Here is a 14,049-nt window from a genome sequence, read left to right on the forward strand (position 1 = left end):
GGAGGTCATATCCCCCCCTTATGTATTATACATGGTGATCATATCCCCCTTATGTATTATACATGGAGATCATATCCCCCCTTATGTATTATACATGGAGGTCATATCCCCCGTTATGTATTATACATGGAGGTCATATCCCCCGTTATGTATTATACATGGAGATCATATCCCCCCTTATGTATTATACATGGAGATCATATCCCCCCTTATGTATTATACATGGAGATCATATCCCCCCTTATGTATTATACATGGAGGTCATATCCCCCGTTATGTATTATACATGGAGGTCATATCCCCCGTTATGTATTATACATGGAGATCATATCCCCCTTATGTATTATACATGGTGATCATATCCCCCCTTATGTATTATACATGGTGATCATATCCCCCCTTATGTATTATACATGGTGATCATATCCCCCCTTATGTATTATACATGGAGATCATATCCCCCCTTATGTATTATACATGGAGACCATATCCCCCCTTATGTATTATACATGGAGATCATATCCCCCCTTATGTATTATACATGGAGATCATATCCCTCTTACGTATTATACATTATTATTATACAGTATTTATAAAGCGCCAATGGTTCGCTCAGCGCTGTACATTACAAAGGGGGTCAGAACATGTGACAGAACAATACCAATACAATGCAAAACATGAGGGGATCGAGGGCCCTGCTCTTTCGAGCTTACAATCATGGAGATCATATCCCCCTTATGTATTATACATGGAGATTATATACCCCCTTATGTATTATACATGGAGATCATATCCCCCCTTATGTATTATACATGGTGATCATATACCCCCTTATGTATTATACATGGAGATCATATCCCCCTTATGTATTATACATGGAGATCATATCCCCCCTTATGTACTATACATGGAGATCATATCCCCCCCCTTATGTATTATACATGGTGATCATATCCCCCTTATGTATTATACATGGAGATCATATCCCCCCTTATGTATTATACATGGTGATCATATCCCCCCTTATGTATTATACATGGTGATCATTTCCCCCCTTATGTATTATACATGGAGATCATATCCCCCCTTAATCTCCTCTTCTCAAGAGAGAATAAATTCAGTTTCTCTAATCTTTCCTCATAGCTGATCTCCTCCATGCCTCTTATCAGTTTAGTTGCCCTTCTCTGTACTTTCTCCAGTTCCCCAATGTTCTTTTTGTGAATTGGTGCCCAAAACTGAACTGCATATTCCAGATGAGGTATTACTAATGATTTGTACCGGGTAATATGATATCTCTCTCTCTAGAGTTTATCAAACCCTGTGATGAGAGAGCGGGTGGTGGGGCCGAGCCACTTTGTCTGTGTCAATAGATGCAGATACGGCTGCTCGGGAGCAAGCTCCTATGAGTGTTCTCATATAAAAGCAGCTTTCTATGGGGGCATTTGCAGAAGAGGAAGAGCCAAGAGCACTGGTGGGGGACCAGAGAAGAGGAGGATCAGGGCTGTTCTGTGCAAAACAGCGCAGGTAAATATGTTTATTATTTTAATTAAAAGAAAATCAAAGGTTTGATATAATTTTTAAGTTTGGCAGAAGCCCACCCTCTTTCCCCAAAGCTTTTCTATATACTGAGACCTCACTGCTATACTTAGTAAGTATAGAATTTTGGGAAGAGAGGGTGGGCTGTAAAATTTTCTTTACTCTTTAAGCATGTTAAACTGTATCTATAGCCACAGCTTTTTTTAGATTTGGATAAAGTATGGGAGGTTTGAAGTGTCTTTTGGGTTGTAATAGACGTCTGGGTCCCCACTGGGGAGATTCATCCTCCCTATTTGTCTTGGTGACCATAGACAAAGGACTAAAAGTAATGGGGAATCCAAAATTTTGAGTTAGTGCTGGAACAAGAAGAAAGGGTTAATCTTCCCAACGAGACATACTGTAGGTAGCAAAAATACCTAACAGGGGGTTTAACTCTTTCTTATTTCAAACCCGAGGATTCTGTGGAACTCTAGGGTTCCTCTGAAGGTTGTTAGGAATTTATTGTAAGGCACATTGTTCCTTGTGACCATCACACTAATGTACTCTGAGCTGTGGATTTAGTTATAATTAACAGGGGTTCCCTGAGACCAGAAAGTTATTTCAAGGGTTCCTCCATGTTTGTTCGGTTTGTTGGGAGGAGTATGTGGTTGACCATACAAAATCTCATACAAACAAATATAATGTGATAAAGTTATCCATGAGACTCCAAGCTGAGTACCCACGCAGGTCCACCCTGTCCAGTTTGGCAGCTGTGTGGTGAAGAACATAGACAATGATTTTAAAATGTCGGGTTTGTTTTACCTAATCTGGATTTACCCACTATGGCTTGGCCAACATTTTCAACTAGTTTTACTATGTGACAACCAATAGGAAGCATTCTGTAATGTGACATGTAACCCCATCTAAACTGTATTTGGCCATTTTCATTGAGGTTCTGGCTAGGCTCTATCACTTGTTTGGGTCTTCACTCCTTTCTAGGATCCCATTGGAGAACACTCCTTTCTAGGATCCCATTGGAGAAACTTTCCTAACACCCAACAAGGCCGAGGAAGGTTGAGAGTTCAGTGAAAAGCCAGAATGCTGTTGTCAATAAATTATGAGATTACTATAAGGTTTTAGGGGGACTCCATGAGAAGGAAAAAAAAGGATATATTATATTGTGTGCCATCTAGTGGATTCTCTATGCCAATAACATAATCTCTTTAATGTTCGGAGCATTCCCATTGTGCTCTTACTGGAACAGGTGTCTCCACTGGAAGATTTACCTTCACCTTCTGTTCTGGTGACAACTGTAACATTTAGAGCTTCTCATCCATCTCTAACTTCTGTCTTATTGACAGAGTTGCCAACAATCCATATTTTTAGACTTGGTAAGTATAGAATTTTGGGAAGAGAGAGTGGGCTGTAAAAATTTCCTCTCTCTTTAACCATGTTAAAGTGTATCCAAAGCCACCGTTTTTTTAGATTTGGATAAAGTATAGAAGGTTTAAAATCTCTGGGGTGTTATAGATGTCTGGGTCCCCACTGGGGAGATTCACCCCCCCTATTTGTCTTGGTGACCATAGACAAAGGACTGCAAGGAATGAGGAATCCAAAATTTGCAGTTATCTCTGGAAGAAGAATAGAGGATAAATCTTCCCAATGAGACATACTGTAGGTAGCAAAAATGTCTAACGGGGTTTAACTCTTTCCTATTTCAAACCCTAGGATTCTGTGGAACGTAGGGTTCTTTCGAAGGTTATTAGGGATTTATTGTAAGGAACATTCTTCCTTGTGACCATCGCGCTAATGTACTCTGAGCTGTAGATATAGTAATTATTAGCAGGGGTTCCCTGAGACCAGCAAGTTATCTAAAGGATTCCTTCATGTTTATTCTGTTTCTTGGGAGGAGTATGTGATTGACCATACAAAGTCTCATACAAACAAAAATAAAATGCGATATTTGTTTGAAGTCATTTTATTTCAGTCCATTCTGGAAGATCTTGTATATAAAAACTATACATTAGTAACAAACACAGTTAGAATGTTGCAGTTTGAACTGTCTTCTTGCCTTTTTTAATGTACAGCACCAGAGATAAAATAATGCCCAAGACAGAAGTGAGTAACAGGGCAAACTCCACGTACAAAGCAGTGGAGGCATCTTTTGTAGAGATGTCCAGTCCTAGGAAAAGGACAGATTCTGTTTTCTTGGTGGGTTCTGGGCTTCCGTTTGTCTGAGTATTCTTGGGAGTGGTGCTGATGGTGCTGCTGGTCCTGCTGGTGCTGGTGGTTGTCTCTGCAGAGCAAAAAAAAAAGGTCTTTATTAAGAAGCTTATTAGTCTTAAAAAAGTATTTTTAAAAGTATTTTTACATAGCTAATGAAAAGGAAAACTTTTACTAAAGGAATATTCTGATTATTTAACAACTGCAATTCCCGGGCTCACAAACCTACAAGTGACACCATCTCCCTCCATTCTATAGGGACTCGATCCTTCCAGCCGCTTCTTGTTTTCATCCATGACAAGGGGCTGGATTTGGGGGAGGCAGAGGCACCGATTTGCTGCTCAGGCAGAGGCAGCCAATCAATCAGCAGACACACTTGCCACACTGGCAAGCATGCTTACATTACACTGTTCAACAAATTTTTATTTTTTGCCAGTTTTGGAAACAAAAGGATCCATTTCTTAATGAATTTCACATTCTGAGTTCAAATATAACAATGAAATTTGTCAATTGGCTCTAGTTTTTCTGTAAACGGAAAGTTTTCTACTATAGGCGTAATGACTACATAATGCACAATAATTATATAGATAGATGTCTTTCCACAAATATAAAGCAAGTGATATTGACTACATAACAAAGCCTAAATGGCATAATATATTGCATAGGGTTACCAAGAAAAATTATAGCCATAAGCTAAGTTGAATCATTTTAACACTTAGGATTCTCACTAGTTTTGTCTTCAGTTTGTGTCGGTTTTGCTTCTCTTGGCTTTTCTCTTGTATTCGAGGAAAGGGCTATCTCTTACAACTGCACGTGACTACACGCCTCAGGTTCTTCCTCACTTGACTCAACCACGAAGGATTCTGGTGCTTTAGGAATTGGTAGCCCCTCTCCATGAGGAACTGGACGTATTGCCGATGGAATATTTGGATAGTGCACAGATAATTTTTTCTTCTTATTTTGCCCTTTTACAATTGGAGGCACCATACAAAAGTAACAATTACTAACATGATCTGTTGGCTCTCTCCAAATCATTGGCACAGCGAAAGGCATAGATGCCTTTTTTCCATTCAACCATTGCTCCAGTGCCGTCCCACAAGAATTGCAGCATATATGTGGTGCCCAGCTCTTGTCCTGGTCTCCTATCTTGCAGCCAAAATACAAGTTGTAGGCTTTCTTAATCAATCCTCCTTTTTTGTGAGATAAAAGTTATTTCACCGCAGATATAGCAGAAATTATCTGCTTTATTCACAAAAGTTCGAGGCATTACTGAGTAGCCTATATAAGCATAAAACGAAATGTAAAGACGAACTACAATCAGCTACAGATACTGCAGCTTTTATGCAGTGAAGTGATGCAATTAAAGGCTAATATTGCATCATCTCAGTATACATGCAATTTTCTATTGGTCACCAGTATCAATTGCGCAATATGCAGCTGAAGTTGCATCATAATTTTGAATGGCTTACGTCATTAGATGGGTGAATATATCATGGAAACTAGAGCCAATCAACATTTTTTAGGGTCATTTTCGTTTTCAGCACCCCAAAATTATGTAAGATTAGCTAATTTTATGCCCAAAACTTTTTACCTGTTGAACAGTGATTATCAGAACAGATAAAACCCTAGTAAAAAAAAAAAGCGCAGTCATAGGGGTTGATTTACTAAAACTGGAGAGTGCAAAATCTGGTACAGCTGTGCCTGGTAGCCACCCACATGGAAGAAAAATATATTTGAACTATATTTTAAAAATATTCTTCCCAAATATATTGACATATATTTGAAATACTACAATTTTGGCCATATCCAACATATTTCAATAAATGTGTATATATATATATATATATATATATGAAAAATATTTTTTAAAATATATTTTTTTAAATATATTCTTTAGATTTTTTTTAACATATAAAAAAGCATATATTTAAAATATTTTGACATATATTTGTAAATGCATTCCAAAAATGTAGATATGTATCTTTAAAGACACACAGTATATTTGAAATATATTTTTAAAAATATTTTTCATATATTTTGTAATAAAACGCATTTCAACATGCAGTATATATATTTATTGAAATATATTTTGAAATATATTGAATATGGCCAAAATTGTAGTATTTCAAATATATGTCAATATATTTGGGAAGAATATTTTAAAAATATATTTTTCTTCCATATGGGCAATTAGCTTCTAAATTCAGCCTGTTAGGTTAAAGCAGAGCTCCAGTCCCCATAAGCAATTTTTTTTAATAAAAGCTCCCCCGCAATTGTTAGTACTTGTACTCTAATATTTGGATACTGTCCTGTTTTCATGCTTGTTACATTTAAATTTGTAATATCTTAACTGATCTCAGAAGCAGGCAGGGGCCATAGGGGATGTGGACATCTGAAGTCCGCTCCTGTGTATTTCCAAAATTAGGTGCAGCTGGCTACCCAGCATGTAACTCCCGTTCTCGCTCCTGCCTAGTAATGACACAGTGCAGTTTGTTGATTACAGGTTGCCATAGCAACGGCGGCATCGTTGGAAGTTGTTCCAATCCACCTTATTATGGTAACCTGTCAATCAAAAGAGAACCCAGAAGGTAAGTGCGGTTGAGGAAAGGAGCAACGCCTGCAACCAAAATAGAGCGAGATATAACTAAGGCTTCCCGAAGACTCCTGGGATAGATCACGCTGATATCCCAGGAGTTCATGGGAATCGCCTAATGACAAAATCAACTAAGCGGCCGGGACCGGAAGTGTTGCCCGGATGTGTTGCCCGGATATAATATATATAGGTATTCGGAAAAACTAAAAAAAAGATATCCATTTAGGAGCATAAACCAGGAACAGGGGCATTGAGACCAGAGGAACTTGTAAAAAGGGTGGAACTCAACAAAAAAATAACTCGAAAGCTGATTGGTTTCTGTACAGAGCTGCACCAGATGTTTTACTTTCCAGTTTTAGTAAATCAATTCCATAGTCTGAAAACCCCTATAAAAAAAAAAAAATCTGCCCCCTCCCTCTTCCCCATTCTGTTACAAGCAAGGATTAGTGAAGAATGCTCACCTCTCACCTGCCCAGGAAATGAGCAATGTTCAGGTCTGTGACAGCATGAAGTGGTCCCAGTACTTCCCCAACATACATCTATACATCTAAGAGGTCCCTCATGTAGTTGCAGTGTGCACACCAGCATTTAGTTTCTGCAATTCTTTCAGGTCTAGATGAGAGAGGTGGCTTCTGTTTGAGGTAGAGGAACAGAGTTCCCACAACATCATATTACTGTAGAAGATCATTAGTTATAAGTAGTGGAGTAGACTGATTCACTGCAGCTAAGTCGCAATTAAAACCATAAAACCAGAGGCAGTATGAAGGTGCGAAGGTTGGTTCTTTCATTCTGACCAGAGTGCAGAGCACCCAACTGTCCCTCATTTGTAACCAAATCGTTCAGTCACTCTATCCTACTCATTTGCCCCTCTCTTTGGTCTCTTTGTGTAAGTCTCTAGGAAAATGTGTCCTATTTATCTATCAAAAGTGCAATACTGCACTCACCTGTCCATGCAAACTCTAAATTACTGCATTTGCTATTCTGAAAAAAAATCAGTATTAAATAAAAAAAAAGGGGTGAAAAAAGCACTACATTTTTGTGTATTAATTCATTGTGATTCACTGGTGATATGGCGGGCCGAGTTCTTCGCTTACATACTTTGTGCTAAAATTCATCCCTCCAACTGATAAAAATCCCAGCTCCCCCATTCTCTTGTGGTGATTAGGCAGCAGAAAAGGATGCACAAGCAATAGACAAGCCCTAACCACCTTTCTCAATGACAAAGTTAACAAAGACAGTGAGCTGGTCCCCTTCTTTTAGTCACTATGACGTTGTATGACAACAACCCAGTAAAGTTGCACTAAACTCCCCTCAACTCACCTTCAGGAACATTCTCTGGTCGGAAACAGGGATGAGAGATATTCCGAGGATTGGGGAAACCATTACACCTAATAACGGACCTGTAGTATTTGGCAGAATCCTTGGGAATGCGAGGCAGAGCTGGGTCGGAGAAGTTGACATAGTACAAACCAAAGCGTTCTGAGTAGCCACTAGCCCACTCAAAGTTATCCATGAGACTCCACGCTGAGTACCCACGCAGGTCCACCCCGTCCAGTTTGGCAGCTGTGTGGTGAAGAACATAGACAATGATTTTAAAATGTCAGGTTTGTTTTTCCTAATCTGGATTTACCCACTATGGCTTGGCCAACATTTTTCAACTAGTTTTACTTTGTGACAACCAATAGGAAGTATTCTGTAATACCTAAATGTGAAGAGTAACCACATCCAAACTGTATTTGTCCATTTTCATTGAGGTTCTGGCTAGGCTCTATCCCTTTTTTGGGTCTTCATTCCTTTCTAGGACCCCATTGGAGAGACTTTCCTAACACCCAACAAGGCCAAGGAAGGTTGAGAGTTCAGTGGAAAGCCAGAATGCTGTTGTCAATAAATTTTGAGATTACTATAAAGTTTTAGGGGGACTCCACGAGAGGGCAGAGAAAAAGGATATATTATATTGTGTGCCATCTAGTGGATTCTCTATGCTAACAACAAAATCTCTTTAATGTTCGGAGCATTCCCCTTGTGCTCTCACTGGAACAGGTGTCTCCACTGGAAGATTTACCTTCACCTTCTGTTCTGGTGACAACAGTAACATTTAGGGTTTCTCATCCATCTCTCACTTCTGTCTCATTGACAGGGTTGTCAACCATCCATATTTTCACAGACAATTTGTAACAAAAACACCTGATTTCTTGCGTCCATAAAAGTCCATGAGCAGAACTGTACAGCACAGTGGATGGAATCTTCTGTGTTTACATTCTGTAACATAGGTTCTGCCCAATGCTGCTGCCCACCACTGTCAGCACTAGTGGTTAGGCCCAGCGTCCTAGCAACTCATCATATGATTACCCTGCCTCCAGCCCCCGATATTCAGACTCTGGGGAGTCTGATGTAATGGAGAGAGACTCTTGGGACCTCAGTGTGAGGAGGAAGGGGGACTCTGGAGACCCTGATTTAAAAGAGGGACTCTGGGGCCCTGATGTATAGGGGCTGAATGCTGGGGACCCTGATGTAATGGAGGGTTCTGGGGGCCATTTTGTAAGTCAGGTGACTTTGGGGATCCTGATGTAAGGGGGAGGACTCTGTTATAAAGGGGGACTCTGATGGGGGACTGTTGATGTAAAGAGGGAATTTAGATGAGAACAGGGGGGGGGGGGGCTTTTCCTGACTGCCACATTTTACAGTATATGTGATTTTGTATTTAACTTAGGCTGGCCATACACTATACAATTTTCTTGAGATTTTTGCTTTAGATTTACCAAAAACCATATAATATGAGGTCAAAATTAAACAACACTTTCCATTGTATCCAATTAGGCAGGCTCTTGCACTACATAGTTGAAGGTAAATCTAAATGAATTTTGGCAGAAATTGAACAGACAATTGTAAGAAAATTGTATAGTGTATTGGCCAGCCTTACTCCTGACCCCTGCACTCTGTATATTATATAGTGCGGATAAAGTGTTCATTGTCCCAACAGTTTCTGGTTTTAATGACATTCTCCTTAAGGCAGGCTGAGACAAAAGACATAATTAGTGATATCCTTCTGTGTGCAGAAAAGCATATATATTGGAAATGTTTAATTTTTTTAGAAAATAATCTTTTCTTGTGGATGGGCAATAATCCTACATACTGACAATGGTCTCCAAGACTTGCCTTTAGATACACTTCAAATTATCATGATGATTGGAGGAAGGGGGGTGCATGTATGACATGGATACATCCACAAACAATTTCTGCTGAAAAGTATCCTTCTTTCCCACTCAGACAGTTTGGAGTATTCCCTGATGGTAACCTCTGGTTAGGTATTTTTATGTGTTTTATTATATTTCTCAATCATATGCTTATTTGTAAGTAAATACTTCTGTTTTGTACCTTTCATGGCCTCATTGATATAATATCTGTAGTAGTATTCTCTCCATACATCTTTCAAGTTTGTCCCACGTTCAGATATTCCATTCTCGGTTATATAGATGGGAGGGTTGTTGAATTCCTCCTTTATCCAATTTAATAACTTTCGCAGGCCAAAAGGAGTCACCTTTAGCCAGGAGCTGCCTGACCCAAGCCAGGTGCGGTCACTCCATAGGTAGACTTCTCTGTCATGATAAAACACATCTATTAAGATGACAGACCTTCGTATCATATCTCCTAAGACCCACAGTGTAAGGAAAAGGTTCAAACAAATATTGGTGGGCCAATACTAAAGGCAGAAATTTGGGAGAAGTGCTCCTTCTCCCAATTTGAATTTCCTAATTTTCCTATGCATGCTTTTAAAGGGCTGGTCCATCCAAAGGCAATATTAAAGTTTCAGGAGTGGCCTAGTGACATCTCCTGGCTTCTTAACATCTCCTATGGCGAGATCTACCTGCTGACGATGGCTCTGCTCTTGCCCACCTTTGGGTGTTTCTATTCTCCCAAACTATAAAAGTAAAAAAAAACTCCATCAGGCACAGTTGGACCCCCTTCTCAAGGCTGTGTCTGGCGTGTATGGCTGGGTATGTAAGCACAGACACCGCGCTGTCACAACTTGAGGCTCTGGCAGATGTAAAAACCCATTTGGAGGTTTAATTCTTCAGGATTTCACAAAAAAATGAAAAATGGAAACACTCTTCAAAGGACAGATCCATTTTCAGATCACTTCTACATTTTATTTCATGCTCATTTTGCAAAAATATGACTAGTAAATTATGTAACAGGGCAACACAACCAACTTGTGGTATTCCGCAACACTGGCTAACATCAGACATTTTCCAGTGGGGTGTCCTTTTTTATCAGTCTGATAATTGGGTTTTTCAAATGGCTTTCTGCTTAGATCAGCTATCTCTATTTTACGCAGTAGGAACTTTTGAGGTGAACAGAAGCCCATCGTCTTCATGGCCAGTTATGCATCTGCAGCTCACATAGCTGTTGATTTACTAAAACTGGAGAGGGCACAATCTGGTGCCGCTGTGCATGGTAGCCAATCAGTTTCTAACTTCAGCTTGTTCAATTAATCTTTAACAAAAATAAACACTGGAAGCTGATTGGTTTCTATGCAGAGCTTCACAAGATTGTGCCCTCTCCATTTCTAGTAAATCAACCCCTCTGTGGTTTTGCACAGAGCAGCCCCGATCCTTCTCTTCTCGGGTCCCCTACCAGTGCTCCCGGCCCCTCCATCTTGCCAAGTGACTCCAGAGCAATCAGCTTGCTATGGGGGCACCCAAGCCGGCTCGCTCCCGTGCCGCTGCTCTGCATGTGCAATCACACAAAGAGCTGTGGCTCAGGCCCTGCCCCCTCCTTCTCCTCAATGGCTTACTGGATTGGACTGACAGCAGAGGAAGTCAATGGCTTCTGCTGCTGTCTTAGCCAACAAGGAGGGAGTGTCCCTGGAGGGCCGAGGCTCTCATGCACATCATTGGATTGTGATGGGGCTCAGGTAAGTATTGGGTGGGCTGCTGCACACCGAAGGTTTTTACCTTCATGCACAGAATGCATGAAGGTAAAAAACCTTGGGCCTTTAGAACCACTTTAAACTTTAGCAATAAAAGTTGGAAGCTATGCAGAGCTGCATCAGATTTTGTACTCTTCCGCTTTAGTAAGTAACCCCCGCAGTGTCATATCTGTATAAATGTGACTTTACTGGGATTTACAATTCAAACTGACCATTGGTTTGCTTCATGTTTTGAAATGACAGTTTTAAAACTTCTCTGCTGATACTGACAGCCTACAAAGTCAGAAGCGATCCAAACACAAGTCAATCATCCGGTCAATTCACCGCCAATGGTCAACTATGTTGCAGAACAGGTCGCCCTTTACTGAGTGGAAGTGCCAGGCAGTCCACTGAATCTATGATGAACTTTAGACCCATGTAGATCTAATTGATGTTGGAATAATGTCCGCAATGATGTTAAGAATTACCTGTCTCCTTGGTAAGCCTGGTAATCTAAGTCATAGACAGCTCGCCCCACCAGGACTGTAGTGTAGTGGTTCAGGCCAAAGAAATCGTATGTCCCTTTAATCCTCTGCTTCTCACTTTCTGTGAACTCTGGCAAACTGTGGGAAAAAAAGCAAAAACATAACATTATAGGGTACCTATACCTTTGTACCAGGGGCGGACGGACTGACCATTTGGAAACTCTGGCACTGCCCGAGGGCCCGGGGTCAGTAGGGGGCCCCATGAGATGCCCCTGGTACCTTTTTCATAGGCTTTTTTGAGTTTGGGCAAGGACACAGGGGCCCCATGATCCCCTATTGCCCGAGGGTCCCATGAGTTGTCAGTCCGCCCCTGCTTTGTATGGCTGTCCATGATTAACTTCTCTCCACCATCCGAGCGCTTTCCACTAAGTCTGATATATACCTTCAGCTCTGATCTATGATCTTCATTGTGCTGCTCTGCTCAAAACCACATAGCCTTTCCCCCCAAAATGGCCACTTAGTCCCGCAAATGTGTGCCACAGCCCAGTTCATTCTGATAGAAAAACCGTACTCACTGCTGCCACAAGTCATCGCATGGTGTAGGAATGAATGTGATTGAAGCACACATGTGCACTACAGAGCAGCCATGCTTGTGTGTTACATGTGTGCATACTGTACTCAAATGTCATGTGACATGTAACAAAGGTCCCCGTGTATACTCTACTCATGTGTAGCATGACATGTAACAAGGCTCCATGTACATACTGTGCTCATGTGTCATGTCTTGCTTTGAGTGGGTGAAACGTGTTAGAGGGGCATAGCCTCAGATGTGGAAATGCTGAAGCCTACTTTGAAGTCCTAGAATTGGGCAGCTTCAGAGTGCGCTCCTATCGTCTGCGCGTTGTCTATCTATGTGGGTGGAACAGGCCCATTTGCAGCTGCACTCGTCAACGTGTGGGAATCACGAGATTGAAAATATTGGAGCTTTGAGCAGCATTCTCATCTTTTTATTGGTTTCCAAAGGTCCTTCTGCATACCGTACTCATGTGTCATGTAACATAGCTCTTTGTGCATACTATGATCATGTGTCATGTAACATATACCAAAGGTCCCTATGCATAATGTGCTCATGTGTCATATAACATGTCATGTAACAAAGGTCCCTAAGAATACTGAGCTCATGTGTCATATAACATGTAACAAAGGTTCCTGTGCATACTGTGCTCATGTAACAAAGGTCCCTGTGCATACTGTGCTCATGTGTCATATAACATGTAATAAAGGTCCCTGCTCATACTGTGCTCATGTGCCATATGACATGTAACAAAGGTCCCTGTGCATACCGTGCTAATGTGTCATGTAATAAAGGTCCCTGTTCATACTGTTCTCATGTGTCATATAACATGTAACAAAGGTCCCTGTACATACCGTGCTCATGTGTCATGTAACAAAGGTCCCTGTGCATACTGTGCTCATGTGTCATATAACATGTAATAAAGGTCCCTTTTCGTGCTGTGCTCATGTGTCATATAACATGTAATAAAGGACCTTTTTCGTACTGTGCTCATGTGTCATATAACATGTAATAAAGGTCCCTGTGCATACTGTGCTCATGTGTCATATAACAAAGGTCCATAATAATACTGTGCTCAGTTGTCATGTAACATGTAATGCTCACCGACTTTCAGGCAATCCAAAGGCAAGGCTTCTCTCACGCACATTGGTCTTCATGACTTCAGGGTAATCCCCTGTTTTGAATATTGGGTATCCAAACCAACCACCGAAAAACTAAGGCAAAAAGTAGAGAACTATCATTTATGTGCATATCCAGCAAAGAGACAGGCTCATATAAAGCAAAGAAATAGGCCCATATCCAGCAGGAGACATCCCCATCCAGCAAACAGACAGCCCCATCCAGCAAAGAGACAGCTCCATCCAACAAACAGACAGCCCAGTCCAGCAATGAGACAGCCCAGTCCAGCAATGAGACAGCCCAGTCCAGCAATGAGACAGCTCCCTATCCCGCAAGAGACCAGCCCATATCCCACAAGAGACAGCCCCATATCTAGCAAAAGACATCCCCCATATCCAGCAAAGAGACATACCCCATATCCAGCAAACATACATCCCCATATCCAGCAACAGAAGTCCCCATATCCAGCAAAGAGACATACCCCATATCCAGCAAACATACATCCCATATCCAGCAAGAGAAGTCCCCATATCCAGCAAGAGGCATCCCCATATCCAGCAAGAGACATCCCCATATCCAGCAAAGAGACAGGCCCATATCCAGAAAAGAGACAGGCCCATATCCAGAAAAG

General features: G+C 41.0%; 1 protein-coding gene across 1 annotated transcript in view; it reads right to left on the reverse strand.

The window, feature by feature from the left end:
• Positions 1–3,477: 3,477 nt before the first annotated feature.
• Positions 3,478–14,049, reverse strand: part of LOC149432952 (lactase/phlorizin hydrolase-like) — a 61,614-nt gene continuing 51,042 nt past the window's right edge. Inside the window, exons 13-17 of the mRNA XM_089664776.1 lie at positions 13,404–13,513; positions 11,729–11,863; positions 9,707–9,927; positions 7,652–7,894; positions 3,478–3,811 (exon numbers count right to left, since the gene is read on the reverse strand). Coding sequence (XP_089520902.1) covers positions 3,555–3,811; positions 7,652–7,894; positions 9,707–9,927; positions 11,729–11,863; positions 13,404–13,513 — 966 coding nt within the window. The 3' untranslated portion in view covers positions 3,478–3,554. The remainder of the gene's footprint in view (positions 3,812–7,651; positions 7,895–9,706; positions 9,928–11,728; positions 11,864–13,403; positions 13,514–14,049) is intronic.

The sequence above is a fragment of the Staurois parvus genome, unplaced genomic scaffold, assembly GCF_062004578.1.
Source record: "Staurois parvus isolate SC_StPar_1 unplaced genomic scaffold, SC_StPar_1.0 ptg002034l, whole genome shotgun sequence".
Classification (NCBI taxonomy): domain Eukaryota; kingdom Metazoa; phylum Chordata; class Amphibia; order Anura; family Ranidae; genus Staurois; species Staurois parvus.